A 23,543-nucleotide genomic window follows, 5' to 3' on the forward strand; every position below is an offset into this window, starting at 1 on the left:
CAAAAACACCCTTTGAGCCAATCTTGGATCCCACTTGCCACTTTGCCCTGGATCCCATGGGCTTTTAAATATGTGATCAGTCTACCATGTGGGACCTTATCAAAAGCCTTGCTAAAATCCATAAACACATCAAACGCACTATCCACATCCTTGTTACCTCCTCAAAAAATTCAATCAAGTTAGTCAGACACGATCTTCCCTTAACAAATCTGTGCTGACTGTCCTTGATTAATCCGTGACTTTCTAAATGAAGATTTATCCTGTCCTTCAGAATTTTTTCCAATAATTTTCCCACCACCGAGGTTGGGCTGATTGGCCTGTAATTACTCGGTCTATCCCTTTCTCCCTTCTTAAACAAAGGTACATTAACAGTCCTCCAGTCCTCTGGCACCACACCTGAAGCCAGAGAGGATTGGAAAATGATGGTCAGAGCCTCTGCTATTTCCTCTTTTGCTTCGCTTAACAGCCTGGGATACATTTCATTCGGGCCTGAGGACTTATCCACTTTCAAAGCTGCTAAACCCCTTAATAACTCCTCTCTCACTGTTTATTTCATCTAATATTTCACACATCCTCCCAGCTAGCAGTGTCTGCATCGCCCCTCTCTTTTGTGAAATCAGGCGCAAAGTATTCATTAAGAACCATACCCACTTCTGCCTCCAAACACAGATTATCCTCATGGTCTAATAGGCCCTACCCTTTCTTTAGTTATGCTCTTGCTCTTTATATATTTATAAAACATCTTTGGGTTTTCCTTGGTTTTATTTGAAGAATTTTTCATACTCTCTCTTTGCTTTCCTAATATCCTTTTTAATTTCACCCCTGGACTTTCTATACACCTCTAGAGATTCTGCAGTATTTAGCCCTCAGTATCTGTCATAAGCGTCCCTTTTTTCTTTATCCTACCCTGCATGTCCCTAGATATCCAGGGAGCTCTAGATTTGTTGGTCCCTCCCTTTTTCTTTAAGGACACATATTTGGTTTGAACCCTCCGGATCTCCTCCTTGAATGCCTCCCACTGCTCTGACACTGATTTACCTTCAAGTAGCTGTTTCCAGTCCACTATGGCTAAATCGCCGCTTAGCTTGCAAAATTGGCTTTTCCCCAATTTAGAACTTTTATTCCTGGTCTCTCCTTCTCCTTTTCCATAACTACCTTAACTGAATTATGGTCACTAGCACCTAAATGCTCTCCCACTGATACCCCTTCCACCGGCCCAGCTTCAATCCCTAAAACTAATTCCAGAACCGCCCCCTTCCGTGTTGGGCTTGCTCATCATCAACATAGGCAGTCCCTTGGAGTAGAGGAAAACTTGCTTCCACTCTTAAAATGAGTCCTTAGGTGGCTGTACGGTCCAATACGAGAACCACAGTCTCTGTCACAGGTGGGGCAGATAGACATTGGGCGAAGGGTTGGGTGGGACTGGTTTGCCGCACGCTCTTTCCGATGCCTGCGCTTAATTTTTGCATGCTCTCAGTGCTCAGCACCCTCCCGGATGCGCTTCCTCCATTTAGGGCGGTCTTTGGCCAAGGTCACCCAGGTGTCACTGGGGATGTTGCACTTTTATCAGGGAGGCTTTGAGAGTGTCCTTGTAATGTTTCCGCTGTCCACCTTTGGCTCATTTGCCGTGAAGGAGTTCTGAGTCAATCATCATAGACAGTTGCTCTGAATCGAGGAAGACTTGCTTCCACTCTCAAAGTGAGTTCTCTGGTGGCTGAACAGTCCAATACAAGAGCCACAGACCCTGTCACAGGTGGGACAGACATGTGTCGAGGGAAGGGATGGGTGGGGCTGGTTTGCTGCATGCTCCTTCCGCTTTCTGTGCTTGACCTCTTCATGCTCTTTGCGTTGGACTCGAAGAACTCAACACTCTCCCAGATGCACTTTCTCCACCTCGGACGGTCTTCGGCCAGGGTCTCCCAGGTGTCAGTGATGATGTCGCACTTTACCAGAGAAACTTTGAGGGTGTCCTTGTAACGCTTCCGCTGCCCACCTTTGGCTCGTTTACCATGAAGGAGCTTCGCATAAAGCATTTGCTTAGGGAGTCTCGTATCTGGCATGCGAACTATGTGGCCTGCCCAGCGAAGCTGATCGAGTGGGGTTAGTGCTTCAATACTGGGGATTGTCACCTGGACGAGGACACTGATGTTGGTGCGCCTGTCCTCCCAGGGGATTTGCAGGATCTTGCAGAGACATCGTTGGTGAGGTGTCTCCAGTGACTTGAGGTGCCTTCTATACATCATCCATGCCTCAGATCCAAAAGAGGGCGGGTAATACTACAGCCCTGTAGACGATGAGCTTGGTGGTAGATTTAAGGGCCATGTATTCAAACACTCTTTTCCTCAGATGGCAGAAAGCTGCACTAGCGCACTGGAGGAGATGCTGATTCTCCGCATCAATGTCTGCCTTTGTTGATAAGAGGCTCCCGAGATTTGGGAAATGGGCCACGTTGTCGAGTGCTGCGCCGTGAATCTTGATGATTGGAGGGCAGTGCTGTGCGGCGGGGACAGGCTGGTGGAGGACCTTTGTCTTATGGATGTTAAGCATAAGGCCTATGCTTTCATATACCTCAGTGAATACCTTGACTATATCCTGGAGTTCAGCCTCAGAATGTGTGCAGACGCAGGCGTCATCCGCATACTGCACAACGACAGAGGTTGGGGTGATCTTGGATCTGACCTGGAGGCGGCGTAGGTTAAACAGCTTCCCACTGGTCTGTAGTTTAGTTCCACTCCAGCGGGGAGCTTGTTGACTGTGAGGTGGAGCATGGCAGTGAGGAAGATTGAGAAGAGGGTTGGAGCGATGACACCAAGGCTGTCAGGGCCCGATGGAAGGAGCACTTTGAAGATCTCCTCAATCGAGACTCTGCCTTTGACTCGAGTGTTCTCGACTCCATCCCACAGTATGCGACCCGCCACCGACTCAGTGAGACTCCAACATTGCACGAGGTAGGCAAAGCCATAAAACAGCTCAAGAATAACAAGGATACGGGTGCGGATGGAATCCCTGCTGAGGCGCTAAAATATGGCGGAGAGGCGTTGTTGGCGCGGATACATGACCTCATCTCTCTCATCTGGAGGGAGGAGAGCATGCCGGGAGATCTCAGAGATGCAGTGATTGTGACCATTTTTTAAAAAGGAGACAAGTCCGACTGCGGCAACTACAGGGGAATCTCCCTGCTATCAGCCACTGGGAATGTTGTCGCTAGAGTTCTCCTCAACCGTCTTCTCCCTATGGCCGAGGAGCTCTTCCCGGAATCACAGTGCGGATTTCGTCGCCAATGGGGCATAACGGACATGATCTTTGCAGCGCGGCAGCTGCAGGAAAAATGCCCTTATACATGGCCTTTTTCGACCTTACAAAGGCTTTTGACACCGTCAATCGTGAGGGTCTATGGAGTGTCCTCCTCCGTTTCGGTTGCCCCCAAAAGTTTGTCAACATCCTTCGCCTGCTTCACGATGACATGCAGGTTATGATCCTTACCAACGGATCCATTACAGATGCAATTCACGTCCGGACTTGGGTCAAACAGCATGGATAGAGGATTGGCTAACTAACAGAAAACAGAGAGTCGGGATAAATGGTTCATTCTCAGGTTGGCAATCAGTAACCAGTGGGGTGCCTCAGGGATCAGTGCTGGGACCCCAACTACTTACAACCTATATTAACGACTTGGAAGAAGGGACCGAGTGTAACGTAGCCAAGTTTGCTGACGATACAAAGATGGGAGGAAAAGCAGTGTGAGAGGAGGACACAAAAAATCTGCAAAAGTACATAGGCTAAGTGAGTGGGAAAAAATTTGTCAGGGAGTAGTGTCTTGCTGATGTTTAGCGTGAGGCTCATGCTTTCATACGCCTCAATAAATACATCGACTATGTCCTGAAGTTCAGCCTCTGTATGTGCGCAGAACAGGCGTCGTCCGTGCACTGTAGCTCGACGATAGAGGTTGGGGTGGTCTTGGACCTGGCCTGGAGACGGCAGATGACAAACTGATCTTCCTCGGTGACTACAACGCCAGGGTCGGCAAGGACACAGCCCTCTGGGGAGGCGTGAATGGCAGAGAGGGGGTAGGGAAAACCAATTCCAGCGGTACCCTACTCCTGACAAAATGTCTAGAACATGAACTTGTCATCACCAACACCTTGTTCTGCCAGAGAGACAAATACAAGGCATCGTGGCAACACCCTCGCTCCAAACACTGGCACCTGCTCGACTATGTCATCATCCGAGCCAGGGATCGCAAGGATGTGCGCGTCACCCGCGCCATGACAGGAGCTGACGACTGCTGGACAGACTACCGCCTAATCCGATGCGTCATTGACATCAACATAGCCCCAAAGCGAAGGGGGTAGCAGAAGCAGTGCCGCAAGAAAGTCAATGCCAGGGCACTTAAAGACGCAGCTAAAAGAGCCCTATACAGTCAGCGTCTCACAGCTAACCTGGCGTGCCTTGGTGACCCCGAGACGCAGAATGCCCACATCACTTCTCTGCCCTCCAGGCCTCTATAACCAGTGCCTGCAAAGAGACGCTCGGTCACTCGACCAGGAAACACCAGGATTGGTTTGATGAGAACGATCAGGAGATCCAAGAGCTAATAGATCGCAAACACAGGGCATTTCTGAGCCTTAAGCAACAACCCAACTCCGGAGCAGCAAAGCAGCATTACAGACACCTCAAGGCTGAGATCCAACAAAAAACCTGGGAACTAAAGAACAGGTGGTGGATGGAGAAAGCACAGGAGATACAGCAGCTGGCCGACAGCCATGATGTGCGAGGATTCTTCATCGCAGTCAAGGCCACCTACGGCTGGACTTGCTACACACTGGCCAAAAATGTTCTCTTGAATGCATTTTAGGAATTCCGCACCCTCTATACCTTACACACTAATTTTATCCCAGTTAATATTAGGGTAGTTGAAATCCCCTGCCATACAGTTTTTGCACTTCTCAGAAATTTTCCAACATATTTGCTCTTCTATTTCCCTTTCACTGTTTGAGGGTCTATAGTACACTCCCAGCAGTGTGATCACCCTTTTTTTGTTTTTCAGTTTGATCGATATGGCCTCGTTTAATGATCTCTCTAACATATCATCCCTCCTCAAAGCTGCAATAATTTTTTAATCAATACTGTGACCTCCCCCCACTCCCTTTATCCCATCTGAAAATCCTGTAACCAGGAATGTTGAGTTGCCATACTTGCCCTTCTTTTAGCCATGTCTCTTTAATAGCTAGAATATCATACTCCAAAGTGCCTAGCTGTGCTTTCAGCTCATCTGCCTTATTCACTATACTCCTCGCATTGAAGTATATACCATTTAGTACAGCCAAACCTCCTTGTTGACCAGTTTCTAGCCCTTGTTTCCTCTGTCCTTCAAATTCACATTCTACATTTTTGCTTTCCAATTCCAGCTTTACTTTCCTCCCGACTGAATCTATTCTCAGGTCCCCATCCGGCTGCAAAGCTATTAAACCCTCCCCAACAGCATTAGCAACCGCCCCCGCAACGGCCCCCATGAGGATATTGGTTCCAGCTCTGTTGAGGTGAAACCCATCTGGCTTGGACAGGTCCCAGCTCCCCCAGAAGCAGTCCCAATGCCTCAGGAATCTAAAGCCCTCCCTCTTGCACCATGTCTCCAGCCACGCATTCATCTGCTCTATCCTCCTATTTCTGTACTCACTAGCTCGTGGCACCAGGAGTAATCTGGAGATGACTACCTTTGAGGTCCTGCTTTTTAATCTCTCTCCTAGCTCCCTAAACTCTGCCTGCCTGACCTCGTCCTTCTTTCTACCTATGTCATTGGTATCGATATGGACCACGACCTCTGGCTGTTCACCCTCTCCCCCCAGAATGTCTTGCAGCCACTCAGTGACATCCTTGACCCTGGCACCAGGGACGCAACATATCATCCTGGAGTCATGTCTGTGGCAGTAGAAACGCCTGTCTGCTTTCGCCTATTGAATCCCCTACCACGATAGCTCTTCCATTATTCTTCCTCACCCCCCGCCCCCGGGTGCAGCTGAGCCACCCGAGGTGCGTGGAGTTGACTCTGGCTGCACTTCCCAGAGGCACCCTCGCGCTCCTCAGTACTCAGAACAGAATACTAGTTGGAGAGAGAGATATGGAATCAGGGGACTCCTGCTCCTCCTTTCTGTCTGGCGGTCACTCACTCCCTCTGCCTGCAAACTCTTAAGCTGTGGGGTCACCATCTCTAGAAACGTGCTATCCACGTAGCTCTCAACCGCGTGGATGCACCGCAGTGACTCCAGCTGCCACTCAAGCTCCAAAATGCGGAGCTCGAGTTGCTGCAGTTGGAAACACCTCCTGCACACACAGTTGTCCAGGTGCACGAAGCGTCCAGGACTTCCCACATGCCACAGGTTGTGCACTCCACAGGACTGAGCTGCCCTGCCATGCCTCTAGTTACATTCGGTACTATTGAGCAGAATAAACTCTAAAACTTAGCAAAACACATTCAGCAGCTGATTTAATTAGTTTTTTTTAAGATTGGAAATATCACTTATCTATGTTTACTTTTTAATTGCAGCTCCTAACTTACAACAATGCCCAAGGCTTAAAAAAAGAGAAATAGTGCGTTATATATTCTCTTGTATATGTAAACTTCTATTTACTCTGTACAGCCACCAGAGGGCTCATCCCCTGGAGACCCAAGGGATCCCATAATCCATTGGGAGCACAGGTATTTAAGGAGGCCTCACAGGTTGGAGACACACTCTGGAGACCTGCAATAAAAGACTTCACAATTTACTTTGAGCTCACAGTGTTCAGTCTGACTCTTTCTCCATACATAACAACTGGCGACGAGATACAGATAGCGAATCCAAAGATGCAGAGAACAGTGGGCATCCTGCAGAAATTCTCGGAGGGAGATGATTGGGAAACTTTTGTAGAACGACTGGACCAATACTTCGTGGCCAATGAGCTAGATGGGGAAGAGAACGCTGCCAAACGAAGGGCGATCCTCCTCACCATCCTTGGGGCACTAACGTATGGCCTCATGAAGAATCTGCTCACTCCAGCGAAACCCACGAGAAATCGTACGACGATTTGTGCACACTGGTCCGAGAGCATTTGAACCCGAAGGAAAGCGTTCTGATGGCGAGGTACCGGTTCTACACCTACAAAAGATCTGAAGGCCAGGAAGTGACGAGTTATGTCGCCGAGCTAAGACGCCTTGCAGGACATTGCGAATTTGAAGAACATTTGGAGCACATGCTCAGAGACTTTTTCGTACTTGGCATTGGCCACGAAACCATACTTCGCAAACTTTTGACTGTAGAGATCCCAACCTTGAGTAAGGCCATAGCGATAGTCCAGGCGTTCAATGTCACCAGTGACAATATGAAGCAAATCTCTCAGCACACAAGTGCTGCTACAAGTACGGTGAACAAAGTGATGATATTTTCGAATCGGAATGTACAGAGCAAGTCACACATATCTGCAGCTACACGTCCGCAGATGTCTCAGAGCCCATCATCAAGGGTGATGAATGCAAGGCCATTAACACCTTGTTGGCGCTACGGGGCTGATCATTGTTTCCATTCACGTCAATTCAAAGAGTACATTTGCAAGGCTGTGGAACAATGGGACACCTCTAACGAGTGTGCAAGCGAGCTGCAAATCCTGTTAAACCTGAAAACCACCATGTTGCAGAGGAGGACAGATCCACAGAGGATCACGACGAACCAGAGCCTCAGACCGAGGAGGTAGAGGTACATGGAGTGCACACATTCATCATGAATTGTCTCCCGATAATGCTGAATGTTGAACTAAGTGGACTCCCGGTGTCAATGGAGCTGGACACGGGTGCTAGCCAGTCCATCGTGGGCAAAAAGACTTTCAAAAGATTGTGATGCAACAAGGCCTCAAGACCAGTCTTAACTCCAGTGCGCACGAAACTAAGAACTTACACAAAAGAACTGATTCCTGTAATCGGCAGTGCTACAGTAAAGGTCTCCTACGATGGAGCGAAACCCACGAGAAATCGTACGACGATTTGTGCACACTGGCACAAGCTACCACTCTGGGTGGTACCGGGCGATGGTCCCACGCTGCTCAGTAGGAGCTGGCTGGGAAAGATACTGAAACTGGGACGACATCCGAGCGCTATCGCCCGTTGACGACACTTCGTGTGCCCAGGTCGTAAACAAATTTCCATCGCTGTTCGAACCAGGCATCGGGAAATTCCAAGGAGCAAAAGTACAGATCCACCTAATTCCGGGGGCATGACCCATCCATCACAAAGCGAGAGCAGTACCGTACATGATGAGAGAAAGAGTAGAGATCAAGCTAGACCGGCTGCAAAGAGAGGGCATAATTTCACCGATTGAGTTCAACGAGTGGGCCAGTACTATCATCCCAGTCCTCAAGGGAGACGGCACCATCAGAATCTGTGGTGATTACAAAGTAATTATCAATTGTTTTTCCCTGCAGGACCAATACCAACTACCAAAGGCCGATGACCTCTTTTTGCAACGCCGGCGGGAGAAAAGACGTTCATGAAGCTGGATCTGACTTCAGCCTACATGCCACAGGAACTGGAGGAATCATCGAAGGCCTTCACCTGCATCAACACGCACAAAGGCCTTTTTGTTTATAACAGATGCCCGTTTGGAATCTGATCAGCGGCGCCGATATTCCAGAGAAAAATGGAAAGCTTACTGAAGTCGGTCCCCCACACCGTGGTCTTCCAGGACGACATCTTGGCCACAGGTCGGAACACAGTCGAGCATCTGCAGAACCTGGAGGAGGTTCTTAGTGGACTCAACCAAGTGGGGCTCAGGTTAAAATGCTCGAATTGCATTTTCCTGGCGCCTGAAGTGGAGTTCTTGGGAAGGAGGATTGCGGCGGAAGGCATCAGGCCCACCAATGCGAAGATGGAGGCAATCGAGAACGCACCGAGGCCACAGAACGTGACGGAGCTGCGGTCGTTTCTGGGACTCCTGAACTACTTTGGTAACTTCTTACCTGGTCTCAGCACACTGTTAGAACCACTGCATGTCTTATTACGAAAAGGGGACAAATGGGTTTGGGGCAAAAGACAAGAAAATGCCTTTGTAAAAGCGATAAAATTGTTATGCTCATAAACAAATTGTTTGTCTTGTATGATCCATGTAAGCATTTGGTACTAGCATGTGATGCATTGTCATATGTGTATTGCAACAAGCTAATAATTTCGAGAAACTACAACCGGTTGCTTATGCATCCAGGAGTCTGTCTAAGGCTGAGAGTGTCGACAGCATGATTGAGAAAGAAGCATTAGCGTGTGGGGTAAAGAAAATGCATCAATACCTGTTTGGGCTAAAATTCGAATTGGAAACTGACCATAAGCCACTTATATCCCTGTTTTCCAAGAGTAAAGGGATAAATACCAACGCATCGGCCCACATCCAGAGATGAGCGCTCACGTTGTCCACATATAATTACGCCACCTGCCACAGGCCAGGCACAGAAAACTGTGCCGATGCTCTCAGTAGGCATCATTGCCCACCACGGGGGTGGAAATGGCGCAGCCCGCAGATCTAGCCATGGTTATGGAAGCATTTGAGAGTGAGCAATCATCCGTCACTGCCCGGCAGATCAAAACCTGGACAAGCCTTTATTATCTCTAGTCAAAAGCTTCATGGGAGGTGGTCCAGTGTCTCAGTGGAAATGCAGGAAGAGATAAAGCCGTTCCAGCAGTGCAAAGCTGAAATGTCTATACAAGCAGACTGCCTTCTGTGGGGCAATCGAGTACTGGTCCCCAAAAAGGGCAGAGAAACCTTCATCAATGACCTCCACAGTACCCACCCAGGCATCGTAATGGTGAAAGCGATAGCCAGATCCCACGTGTGGTGGCCCGATATCAATGCGGATTTAAGAGTCCTGCGTTCACAGATGTAATATGTGCTCGCAGTTAAGCAATGTACGCAGGGAGGTGCCGCTAAGTTTATGGTCTTGGCCCTCCAAACCGCGGTCTCGGGTACACGTCAACTATGCAGGCCCGTTCTTGGGTAAAATGTTCCTTGTGGTTGTAGACGCGTATTCCAGGTGGACTGAATGTGAGATAATGTTGGCTAGCACGTCCGCTGCCACTACTGAAAGCCTGCGGGCCATGTTTGCCACTCACGGCTTACCCGATGTCCTGATGAGCGACAACTGGCCATGTTTTACCAGTGCTGAGTTCAAAGAATTCATGACCCGTAACGGGATCAAACATGTCACATCTGCCCCGTTTAAACCAGCATCCAATGGTCAGGCAGAAAGAGCAGTGCAAACCATTAAGCAAGGCTTGAAGAAGGTAACTGAAGGCTCACTGCAGACTCGCCTGTCCCGTGTCCTGCTTCACTACCGCACAAGACCCCACCTGCTGAACTGCTCATGAAAAGAGCACTTAAGACAAGGCTTTCGTTAGTTCACCACGATCTACATGAACAGGTAGAGAGCAGGTGGCTTCAACAAAGTGCATACCATGATAGCGCAAATGTGTCACGCGAGATTGAAATCAATGATCCTGTATTTGTATCGAATTATGGACAAGGTTCCAAATGGCTTCCCGGCACTGTCGTGGCCAAAGAGGGGAGCAGGGTGTTTCGGGTCAAACTTTCAAATGGACTCATTCACCGGAAATACTTGGACTCAGATTCACAGACTATCCTGAGCAACCCACCTTGGACCCTACCGTTTTTGATCCCTCAACGTACACACCAGTGGCAACCAGCACCACGGTTGACCACGAAGCAGAACCCATCATCCACAGCAGACCAGCAAGGCCCAACATACCAGGCAGCCCAGCAAGGCCAGCTGCACAACAGCCCAACGAAAACCCAACAAATGATTCAACAACACCAGCTTTCACACCAAGACGATCAACCAGGGCAAGGGCCCCAGATCGACTCACATTGTAAGTAGTGTAAATAGTTTCATTATTGACTTTGTTGGGGGGGGGGGGGGGGGGTGGGTGAGTGTTATATATGTTAACTTGTATTTACTCTGTACAGCCACCAGAGGGCTCATCCCCTGGAGTCCCAAATTCCCTTGGGAGCACAGGTATTTAAGGAGGCCTCACAGGTTGGAGAGGCACTCTGGAGACCTGCAATAAGACTAAGGTCACACTTTACTTTGAGCTCAGTCTGACTCCTTTTCTAGACATAACATATTCTATGTAATCTAGAAAGAGAATGCCTCGTGAGCTGTATAATTTAATGACCACTTGCAGTACCCAAAAGGGTCAGAATGGAACAGCTGGTTAAAATTGCACTATTATCGTCCTGAATAATTACTTGTTTTGGATTTTCTTTGTGCATGTTTTACATAATAAGTCTTCATCCAGCAATGTGTCCCTTTTATTCTGACATGTACACTGAACTGCCAAATGTCACTCCTTCTGATAACTCATGTATGTTTTAAAACTGTAACCTGTTTTTGTATGCCTGCAGCATACTTAAAGCTAAACATAATTGCAGATGTTGAACTGCGTTGCTGGTCACGAATGCTTCTCGTAACATTTCCCTGATGCATAATTAAAGACACAAACGAGCCTCTTCGCCCCTTCACATGTCCAGCACGGTACCTGCTATTCCGTAGTACTGGGAGGTAGCGCAGGCCAGTCTGGAGGGGAAATAAGGAGAGGCCTCGACGGCGTAACCGTGTCGTGCTGGCACCCGGAAAGTTTTAACCAAGGCAGCGTCCACCATTCTTATAATTAAATAGCCGAAGTTAAGAGCTGGCGAGTGAAGTGCCTGCCTGCCCTGCCCGGCCCCCGCGCCCCGCACCAAACGATGACCCGCGGAAGGGGAGGAGGCTGCAGTGCTCCAGGAGCGGCGCGCCGCGCTCACCCGGAAGCACGCGACTGCGGCACCAACTGCCACCGCAGCCCGCAAGCATTGAGTTAACGGCTGCAGCCAGCACTGCGCATTTAGTGTTTGCTGTCACTGTCAATAAGGTTAAACGTGCACAACACGCAAATAGCAGATACGGGAAGGTTACATTTATTCGCAAGCAAAAAAAACAATTACTGTAAGGAGAAATGAGTGAGATTTAACCAATTTGCACAGAGTCCTGCTTGCTCTGCCCCATTTGTTCTCGTCAAGGTTCTCCCCCATAACATCACATGCTGAATCCCATTCGTCATTTACAAGTCCCTCCATGACCTTGCCACCGTACCATCATCATAGGCGGTCCCTCGAAACGAGGATGACTTGCTTCCACGCCAAAAAAAAGGATGAGTTGACAGGTGTTTCGAAAGAAGAACTCGAACAACATCCTCAAGGGTGGAAGATGACTGTACATTGCTCGTGTGGAGGCGGGTATGTGCTGGCAGCGGCTGATTGGCCTGTTTCAACTTCGATATATTTCTTTGTATAACCTCCTCTCCTCAAGTTTGTGCTTTTCAGTCCTCCCAACTATTACTTCCTGTCCTATTTCCTCTGCACTGGCATTGGTGGCACAGCCTCCAGCCCAACTCTGAAACTTCATTCCTAAACCCCTCCACTTGCTTTCAGTCTTAATTATTACTGCTGCTGCTTGGCATCAATTTCTCGAATGAACCACCTCGGCATATTTTGGACATTAAAAACACTTTCAAAACAGGTTGCTTATGTGGCACTGGAATTCTAAAGCAACAGCATCAATAAACAATCATTTGAATTAAAATGATTGAGTGGTGTGCTTTGTAATTTTGCGTTTAAAAAAATAATTAATGTATTTCACTGGAGGCTTTGTATCCACCATGTGATGTGGCAGTGTCACATCCCAAAGTTTGACATTTGAAAGATTTCCAATGTGAGTTGCAGCAATGACTTTGATAGGATTTATCAGTCTGGAAAATTGAAATGAAATAAAATCATTTCAGAAGCTGCCAGAAGAGATCCTGAGGCTTGTGGGATACTTATGTGTGGTTGTTAACACAGAAAGAGTTTTTATGGTTTCCTTTATAATTTGTTCTTTTTTATACTGGCTTACTCTGATTTTTAATGTTTCTAACCAGTGAAACTCTGATCAACTTAAATTTCCAAAGTATCAGATGAAATTAAGTTTTAACCCTATCCTTTTGGATTTGCACTCACTTTTTCAACAGTAAAATTAATTGTGGATTGGTTGAAAAGCAAAACACAGCTTTCAATTTGTAGCAGGATTCCTTCCAGGATGTCAGTGAAATGCATCCTCTTCCCAAATATTCAATGAAATCTTGGAGAGCTGGAGCCCAACCTGCGCAACACCTTTAGTCAAGAATTATACAGAGTAAGTGAATTTTGTTTTAGTAAACTAAAGATGCTGGTGACCTACTGTTGCCATAAAGTGGTGAGATTTATGATCAGGTAGAGTGAGACAAGTTGCAAAACTATTTAAACCATAGGAATTCTGTTTATTTTTAAGTTACATGGAGACCAGTCCCTCAAAACTGCTCATGGTCTACAGGGCTATAGTAATACCTGCTTTCCTGTACAGCTCAGAGACATGGACCATGTACAGTAGGCACCTCAAGTCGCTGGAGAAATACCACCAATAATGTCTCCGCAAAATCCTCCAAATCCCCAGGGAGGACGAACACACCAACATTAGTGTCCTCGACCAGGCCAATATCCCCAGCATCGAAGCACTTGATCAGCTCCACTGGGCAGACTACATAGTCCACATGCCAGACATATAGATATGTAAAGAGAAAAAGGTTAGTAAAGACAAACGTCGGTCCCCTGCAGTCAGAATCAGGGGAAGTCATAACGGGGAACAAAGAAATGGCGGACCAATTGAACAAGTACTTTGGTTCGGTATTCACGAAGGAGGACACAAACAACCTTCCGGTTATAAAAGGGGTCGGGGGGTCTAGTAAGGAGGAGGAACTGAGGGAAATCCTTATTAGCCGGGAAATTGTGTTGGGGAAATTGATGGGATTGAAGGTCTGATGGACTGCATCCCAGAGTACTTAAGGAGGTGGCCTTGGAAATAGTGGATGCATTGACAGTCATTTTCCAACATTCCATTGACTCTGGATCAGTTCCTATAGAGTGGAGGGTAGCCAATGTAACCCCACTTTTTAAAAAAGGAGGGAGAGAGAAAACAGGGAATTATAGACCGGTCAGCCTGACATCGGTAGTGGGTAAAATAATGGAATCAATTATTAAGGATGTCATAGCAGTGCATTTAGAAAGAGGTGACATGATAGGTCCAAGTCAGCATGGATTTGTGAAAGGGAAATCATGCTTGACAAATCTTCTGGAATTTTTTGAGGATGTTTCCAGCAGAGTGGACAAGGGAGAACCAGTTGATGTGGTATATTTGGACTTTCAGAAGGCGTTCGACAAGGTCCCACACAAGAGATTGATGTGCAAAGTTAGAGCACATGGGATTGGGGGTAGTGTGCTGACATGGATTGAGAACTGGCTGTCAGACAGGAAGCAAAGAGTAGGAGTAAATGGGTACTTTTCAGAATGGCAGGCAGTGACTAGTGGGGTACCGCAAGGTTCTGTGCTGGGGCCCCAGCTGTTTACACTGTACATTAATGATTTAGATGAGGGGATTAAATGTAGTATCTCCAAATTTGCGGATGACACTAAGTTGGGTGGCAGTGTGAGCTGCGAGGAGGATGCTGTGAGGCTGCAGAGCGACTTGGATAGGTTAGGTGAGTGGGAAAATGCATGGCAGATGAAGTATAATGTGGATAAATGTGAGGTTATCCACTTTGGTGGTAAAAACAGAGAGACAGACTATTATCTGAATGGTGACAGATTAGGAAAAGGGGAGGTGCAAAGAGACCTGGGTGTCATGGTACATCAGTCATTGAAGGTTGGCATGCAGGTGCAACAGGCGGTTAAGAAAGCAAATGGCATGTTGGCCTTCATAGCAAGGGGATTTGAGTACAGGGGCAGTGAGGTGTTGCTACAGTTGTACAGGGCCTTGGTGAGGCCACACCTGGAGTATTGTGTACAGTTTTGGTCTCCTAACCTGAGGAAGGACATTCTTGCTATTGAGGGAGTGCAGCGAAGGTTCACCAGACTGATTCCCGGGATGGCGGGACTGACCTATCAAGAAAGACTGGATCAACTGGGCTTGTATTCACTGGAGTTCAGAAGAATGAGAGGGGACCTCATAGAAACATTTAAAATTCTGATGGGGTTAGACAGGTTAGATGCAGGAAGAATGTTCCCAATGTTGGGGAAGTCCAGAACTAGAGGTCACAGTCTAAGGATAAGGGGTAAGCCATTTAGGACCGAGATGCGGAGGAACTTCTTCACCCAGAGAGTGGTGAACCTGTGGAATTCTCTACCACAGAAAGTTGTTGAGGCCAATTCACTAAATATATTCAAAAAGGAGTTAGATGAGGTCCTTACTACGAGGGGGATCAAGGGGTATGGCGAGAAAGCAGGAATGGGGTACTGAAGTTGAATGTTCAGCCATGAACTCATTGAATGGCGGTGCAGGCTAGAAGGGCCGAATGGCCTACTCCTGCACCTATTTTCTATGTTTCTATGACACGAGACTCCTAAAGCAAGCACTCGACTCGGAACTCCTTCACGGCAAACGAGCCAAAGGTGGGCAGCCATCAAAGCCTTCCTGATAAAGTGCAACATCCCCACTGACACCTGGGAGACCCTGGCCAAAGAGCGCACTAAGTGGAGGAAGCGTATCCGGGAGGGCACTGAACACCTCGAGTCTCGTCGCCGAGAGCATGCAGAAATCAGGCACAGGCAGCGGAAAGAGCGTGCGGCAAACCAGTCCCACCCACCCTGATATGTCCTTACTATACAGTATAAATGCACACGAGGCCCATACTTGAGAGAAGGTCATTCTGTGACCAGTTACCTTTATTACCAAGACCTCAAGTGATGAAGGTGGGTGGAGCTTCCCCTTTTATACCTGAAAGTCCAGGTTAGGAGTGTCTCCCACAAGTTCACCCCCTGGTGGTCAGTGTTCTCAAGGTGTACAACTTAGGTCAGCTTATACATGGGTTACAATGGTAGTTGAATACATGACATCACCTCCCCCCCAAAATCTTATTGGGATCACAGGTTAATTCTCTCTGATGGTTCACAGTCCCTTGTAGAGCGCCTGAGTTGGGGCTCTAGTTGTTGGACGCTGGCCTGAATGTCTGCTGTTTGCAGTGCCTCAGGCCTGTCCGGACTGCCCACGGTGACTGGGCTCTCCTCCACTTCGTTCTGGTGTTCGGTCACCTGTGGTGGAGTAAACTCTACGTCGTGTTCTTCCTCTGCTTCTTCTATGCGGTTGCTGAACCTCCTTTTAGTTTGATCCACGTGTTTGTGGCAGATTTGTCCATTGGTAAGTTGACCAAAACCCTATTCCCCTCTTTGGCAATCACAGTGCCTGCAAGCCATTTGGGCCCTGCAGCATAATTAAGGACAAAAATTGACATCAATACATCGCGCCCTCGCATTCCTGTCATGGTAGTCACATTGTGACTGACGCCTGCTCTCAACAATTTCTTTCAATAGTAGGTTGTATAAGGGATAACCTGGTTTTGAGCGTCCTTTTCATTAGCAGCTCTGCGGGTGGAACCCCTGTGAGCAAGTGTGGTCGGGATCTATTGGCCAACAGAAGGCGTGATAAGCGGCTTTGTAGGGAACCCCCTTGGATTCTGAGCATCCCCTGTTTGATTATCTGCATTGCTCGTTCCGCCTGGCCGTTTGAGGCCGGCTTGAACGGTGCTGTTCTGACATCGTTGATTCCATTGCCTGCCATGAAGTCCTGGAATTCAGTGCTTGTGAAGCACGGGTCATTGTCGCTAACCAAGACATCCAGTAGACCATGGGCGGCGAACATTGCCCGTAGACTTTCTATCGTGGCAAAGGATGTGCTTGAATTTAAAATGGCACAATAAATCCATTTGGAATAGGCGTCGACTACAACCAAAAACATGTTTCCCATGAAAGGACCTGCGTAGTCCACATGGATGCCTGACCATGGCTTGGCGGGCCAGGACCAGGGGCTAAGGGGGGGCTTCCCTGGGTGCGTTGCCCAGCTGAGCACACGTGTTCCACTTCCGAAGACAAAGTTCCAGGTCTGCATCTGTCCCTGGCCACCAAACGTGTGACCTGGCAATTGCCTTCATCATGACAATGCCCGGGTGCTCATTGTGAAGTTCTCTGATAAACACCTCTCTGCCCATCTGGGGCATGACTGCTCAGTTTCCCCACAGTAGGCAATCGGCCTGAATCAAGAGTTCATCCTTGCGCCTATGAAACGGTTTAAATTCCTCAGGGCGTGCTCAGTATGTGGCTGCCCAGTCCCCATTCAGGACACATTTCTTAACTAAAGACAGTAGCGGGTCTTTATTTGTCCAGACTTTAATCTGACGGGCTGTCTCAGGTGAGTCTTCGTTTTCGAGAGCTTCAACAGCCATGACCATCTCAGCATCATGCTCAGTTGCCCCCTCAGGGGTGGCTAGTGGGAGCCTGCTGAGTGCATCGGCGCAGTTTTCAGTGCCTGGTCTGTGCCGAATTGCGTAGTCATAGGCGGCTAACGTGAGTGCCCACCTCTGTATGCGGGCCGATGCATTCGCATTTATGGCCTTGTTGTCGGCCAAAAGGAACATTAGGGGTTTGTGATCTGTCTCCAGCTCAAATTTCCTGCCAAACAGCTATTGGTGCATTTTTTTTACTGCATATACACATGCTAGCGCTTCCTTTTCTACCATCCCGTAGCCCCTTTCTGCCTGGGACAGACTTCTGGAGGCATAAGCTACCGGCTGTAACTGACCATTGGCATTCACATACTGCAACACACACCCGACCCCATAGGACGACGCATCGCACGTTAAAACAAGTTTCTTACGGGTTATATAACGTTAACATTTTGTTAGAGCACGCAATTTATTATACTCCATCAAAAGCCCTTTCCTGGCTGTCCCCCCAGACCCAATCGCGACCTTTGCATAGGAGCACATGTAGCGGCTCTAACAGCATGCTCAATTTGGGAAGAAAGTTACCAAAATAGTTCAGGAGCCCCAGGAACGAACGCAGCTCCGTCGTGTTACGGGGTCTGGGTGCTCTCTGGATTGCTTCCGTTTTGGACGCATTAGGTCTGATCCCGTCTGCTGCTACCCTCCTCCCAGGAATTCTACCTCTGGAACTAAGAAGATGCACTTTGCCTTTTTCAGTCACAACCCTACCCGGTCCAGTCTGCGTAGCACCTCCTCCAGGTTGTGGAGGTGTTCTTCAGTATCGCGACCTGTGATGAGGATGTCGTCTTGAAAAACCACCATTCTTGGAATCGACTTGAGGAGGCTTTCCATATTTCGCTGAAAGATCGCGGTGGCCGAACAAATCCCGAATGGACATCTGTTATACTCAAACAACCCCTTGTGTGTCATGATGGTGGTCAGCTTCTTCGACTCACTCGCCAGCTCCTGGGTCATATAAGCTGAGGTCAGGTCCAATTTTGAAAAAAGTTTGCCATTGGATAGGATCGCAAAGAGGTCCTCCGCTCTCGGTAGCGGGTACTGGTCTTGGAGTGACATGCGATTGATGGTGGCCTTGTAATCGCCACATATCCTGACCGACCCATCTGCCTTGAGCACCGGCGCAATCGGGCTCGCCCTGTCACTGAATTCAACTGGCGAGATGATGCCTTCCCTCAGCAGGCGGTCCAATTCGCATTATACCTTTTCCAGCATCACGTACGGCACCGCTCTGGCCTTGTGGTGTACTGGCCTGGCGTCCGGGCTTATGTGAATCACTACCTTGGCCCCCATGAAAGTGCCGATGCCGGGTTGAAATAATGAGTCAAATTTGTCCAGGACCTGTGAGCATGATACTCGCTCACAGAAGAAATTGCATTGACATCGCCCCATTTCCAGTTCATGACAGCAAGCCAACTCCTCCCCAGTAGTGTGGGACTGTCCCCCGAGACAATCCAGAGTGGCAACCTGTTCTCCGAATCATTGTGGGTCACGACTACCGTGGCGCTGCCTAGCACCAGAATGATCTCCTTTGTATATGTCCGTAGCTGTGCGTCAATCGGCAATAATTTTGACCTCCTGGCCTTAGACACCCACAACCTTTCGAACTGTTTGATACTCATCAGGGACTGGCTGGCCCCCGTGTCCAGCTCCAATAATACTGGGATGCCATTGAGGAGCACTTTCATCATTATCGGTGGCGTCCTGGTATATGAACTGTATATGTGCTCCACATGAACTCGCTGAACTTCAGCTTCCAGCGATTTCCCCCAGTGTTCATTTGGCCTCATAGGGCTTACATCGGGCCCGTCCTCCTCGTACATCAACCTGGCTGCAGGCTTCCTGCACATACGCGCCAGGTGACCGCTGACGTTGCAGTTTCTGCAGGTATATTGCTGATACCTGCAAGCTCTGGCTGGGTGTTTGCCTCCACACCTCCAGTATGAGCTGGAGGCCCCATTGTTGGAAACAAAAGGTCCATTACCAGTCAATCGTCTCTGACTGTCTCTGTAACTGTCCTTAAGCGCACCATTAACAGGTGTTGATGGCCCCATTACTGGCCGCATTGTCCATTGCGATGGCATGAATCGCCGTTCAGCTAGCCATTGTCTCTGTTGAATTCCACCTTTGGGTTCGACTACGTGTCCGATTGCCCTTGTCTGTCTGAGAACTGTGTGCCTCGTTAACAATGTTGACTCCCTGGTCGTTTGCCGCATTTGAGCTAAGATTTTTGTCATACCTCATTCTGGTCTCTTCCTCCCCTGAGATAAATGTCTGGGCTATCAGAGCCGCCGCTTCCAAGGTCAAGTTTTTGGTCTCAATCAGTTTTCTGAAAACCCCAGCGTGCCCGATGTCTTCAATAAAAAAGTCTCGCAGCATCTCCGATCTGCATGCATCTGGGAACTTACATGGGCTCGCCAGTTGCCAGAGATCTCCCACGAAGTCTGGAATGCTTTGCCCTTCTCGCCGCCGGTGCGAGTAAAACAGGTGTCTTGCCATGTGCATGCTGCTCGCCGGTTTAAGGTGTTCCCCGATCAACTTACTGAGCTCTTCGAACGTCTTGTCCGCCGGCTTCTCTGGCGCTAGAGGTCCTTCATCAGGGAGTATGTTCTGGATCCACAAACCGTCAGGAGGTGAGCCCTGCGTTTGTCGGCCGAATCCTGTCCCAATCATTCTTTAATGACAAAACTTTGCTGTCGTCTTTCAATAAAGTCGTCCCAATCATTACCAACACAGTACCTCTCTTCTGTGCTGCTCGTGGCTACGCTTGCGTGGTTTAAATCCCAGTTTCTCATCGCCAATGATATGTCCTTACTATACAGTATAAATGCACATGAGGCTCATACTTGAGAGAAGGTCACTCTGTGACCAGTTACCTTTATTACCAAGACCTCAAGTGATGAAGGTGGGTGGAGGTTCCCCTTTTATACCTGAAAGTCCAGGTTAGGAGTGTCTCCCACAAGATCACCCCCTTGTGGTCAATGTTCTCAAGGTGGACAACTTTGGTCAGCTTATACATGGGTTACAATGATCGCTGAATATATGACATACCCCTTCCCTCAACAACTATCTGCCCCACCTGTGACAGAGACTGTGGTTCTCGTATTGGACTGTACAGCCACCTAAAAGCTCATGTTAAGAGTGGAAGCAAGTCTTTTTTTTCAAAAATATACTTTATTTATATAAAATTTTCACAATACATTGGAAAATAGCTCAGTACCTTGCGGTCAGCAATTCCATACAATTCGTTTGGATGCTGACAGCAGTTCCATACAATGCACTAGCGTGCATTTCATTTCAAGGTACAGTTTAGTACAATCCGTAAATCACGTTACATGTAGTACTGTGCAAATGAGGGTATTACATGGAGCAGATGAAAACAGGTTTACATTAGATTCCAGGATACATTTCAATACCGATCACGAATCACATTACATGTAGCACTATGCAGATGAATGCAGAACACTGACCGGATGGGGATACATTTACATTTCTTTACAAGTTACTAAACAGTGCAGAGACTTTCATTATACATGGCACACCACAGGTGTTTTTCAGTACATGGTGCTCTATGTATACAAGCAGATTAACAAGTACAGCCCGAGGGGGGTCTGATTCCATCCTCTGGGTTTACAGTGGCGGTAGGGCCTTAAACTGTGGCTCTTCCCCATCGTGCCTTTGCGGCGACTGCACCAATCTTTAGTGCGTCCCTCAGCACGTACTCCTGGACCTTGGATTGCGCCAGTCTGCAACACTCGGCCATGGATATCTTCTTGCTGTGGAAGACCAGCAAGTTTCGGGAAGACCAAAGTGCGTCTTTCACCGAGTTGATGGCTCTCCAGCAGCAGATGATGTCTGTCTCGGTGTGCGTCCCTGGGAACAGTCTGCACAACACAGAGTCCTGTGTTACAGAGCTGCTTGGGATGAACCTCGACAGCAACCACTGCATCTCCTTCCAGATCTGCCTTGCAAAGGGGCAGTCCCAAAGGAGATGGATAACAGACTCGTCCGCATCACAGCCAACTCGGGGGCAGAATGCCGTGTCTCTGAAACCCCGGCTGTGCATGAAGGCTATGATGGGTAGGGCCCTTCTCACCGCCAACCAAGCTACATCTTGGTGCTTGTTTGAAAGCTCTGGCTTCTGTCAAACGAGTTCGACAGTCTGCTCGGGGAGCCATCCGACAGGATCCATCATCTCCTTCTTTTGTAGGGCGTCCAGGACCTTGCGTGCCGACCACTGCTTTATGGCCTTGTGGTCAAAGGTGTTTTTCCTGAAAAACTTTTCCACGAAGGACAGGTGCTGAGGCATGGTCCAACTTGTTGGAGCATTCTGCGGCAGTCTGGCCAGACCCATCCTTTGCAACACCGGGGACAGATAGAATCTCAGCACGTACTGACACTTGGTATTTGCGTACGAACGGCCTATGCACAGCTTGATGCAGCCGCACACAAAGGTAGCCATCAGGATCCTTTCCCCCCTTGTCCAGAGATTTGTACATCGTGTCTCTGCGGACACGGTCCATTTTTGATCTCCAGACGAAATGGAAGACGGCTCGGGTGACTACCACAGCACAGGAGCGGGGTATGGGCCAGACCTGCGCCACGTACAACAACACCGAGAGCACCTCACTCTTGATGACCAGGTTCTTTTCTGCAATGGAAAGTGAGCGCAGCTTCCACCATCCCAGTTTATGTTTCGTTTTAGCGATACGCTCCTTCCAGTTTTTGACACAGGCCCCGTCTGCTCCGAACCATATTCCCAAAACCTTCAGGTAATCTGACTTCACGGTGAAGGGAATAAAGGATCAGCTTCCAAAGAGCATGGCCTCGCTTTTGCTGCGATTTACCTTCGCTCCCGAGGCCAGTTCAAACTGATCACAGATTGTGAGCAATCTGCGGACCGACTGCGGATCCAAGCAAAAGGCGGTGACGTCGTCCATGTACAGGGAGGTCTTGACCTGAGCACCTCTGCTGCCTGGGATTATCACCCCCCTAATGCCCGCATCCTTCCTGATGGACTCGGCAAAGGGCTCGATACAGCACACAAACAAGACAGAAGAGAGGGGACAGCCTTGCCTGACTCCAGACCTGATCGGAAAGCTTTCAGTTTCCCACCCGTTGATTAGAACTGTGCTACTGATGTCTGTGTAGAGCAGGTCTTCCTCGATACCGAGTGATTGCCTATGATGATGATGACATGGATCAGAATGTTACATTTTAAACCAAGGTGAATCAGTGCCACTCCTTAACATGATGGGTTTGCAAACTAGATACATAAGAGCAAATATTTTTACATTTAAAGTACTTTCCCTACAATTAAATATTAAAATAATTTAATTCAGAATCTTTATATCATCTGTATTTCTGCTGTTACAAAATGTGCTATTCACACAAGCAAACGTGATCTCAATACAGATACAAGCTCGGAGACCTATAATTAGACTACAACTCCCAGCATGCATAGTAGGACTATTAACAGGAGTAGGCTAGGATTGGTCTGTTTTACAACCAGCAGCTGCACAGTTTCTAAAAGGCAGCATCTAGCTTAGCAAACATATACTTAAAATATTCTTATTTTTCAGTTTAAAATAAAAATGGTGTGCTTTAGACTTTAGTGTCAACTAACTGTACTCCCATTCCTTGTTGTTTATTTTGTGAAATCTGATCATTTGCCAGTTATGCATGCAGGCTTGTGGCTACAATTCCCAAAATGCATAACAATGCCTCAAAATAACTCGCAGGAAGTTGCTGGTCTGTCCAATAACTTTCTGTATCCATAGTGACAATGAACTGTGGCTGGGCCACCCATGTGAAAATGGTCTGTGAGAGAGTCTTGTAAATGAACCACAAAACTAATTGTGGTTATTTAAATTCCATACATTGAAATAGCTACAAAATAGGAATCTTGAGAGAGCTTATTTTTGGTAACTAATTCTAATGCAGTTAACAAGTATTGAATATTCTATTTACATGGTAAATTCATTTTTGTAACGGATATCTGGCTTATATTATGAACAAGCATGATTAGAAGTGGATTGCTAAAAATAGAAAGCCCAGAAACTTAGCAAAACATACTTGCAGCTGCTGTACTAAATTGCTGTAAATTAGCAGCTCAGTTAGGTTACATAATTGC

The 23,543-nt window shown here is 48.0% G+C and overlaps 2 protein-coding genes across 5 annotated transcripts in view; one reads left to right on the top strand and one right to left on the bottom strand.

Annotated features, from left to right (window-relative positions):
- The window catches only part of pex7 (peroxisomal biogenesis factor 7), a 248,511-nt gene extending 236,147 nt beyond the window's left edge, over positions 1–12,364 (bottom strand). For 2 of the 4 annotated variants that reach the window (XR_011593887.1, XM_070885465.1), the window contains exon 1: positions 11,570–11,804. Coding sequence is in view for 1 of the 4 variants with exons in the window: in XM_070885465.1 (XP_070741566.1) it covers positions 11,570–11,693 (124 nt within the window). In the remaining 3 variants the exon portion in view is untranslated. Of the gene's footprint in view, positions 1–11,569; positions 11,805–12,162 lie in introns of those variants that run through there. The other 2 variants (XM_070885466.1, XM_070885467.1) reach the window with 2 other exon arrangements.
- map3k5 (mitogen-activated protein kinase kinase kinase 5) overlaps positions 11,805–23,543 on the top strand; it is a 301,679-nt gene continuing 289,940 nt past the window's right edge. The window contains exon 1 of the mRNA XM_070885461.1: positions 11,805–12,305. The gene's annotated coding sequence lies outside the window, so the exon portion shown is untranslated. The remainder of the gene's footprint in view (positions 12,306–23,543) is intronic.

The sequence above is a fragment of the Pristiophorus japonicus genome, chromosome 7 (assembly GCF_044704955.1).
Source record: "Pristiophorus japonicus isolate sPriJap1 chromosome 7, sPriJap1.hap1, whole genome shotgun sequence".
Classification (NCBI taxonomy): domain Eukaryota; kingdom Metazoa; phylum Chordata; class Chondrichthyes; family Pristiophoridae; genus Pristiophorus; species Pristiophorus japonicus.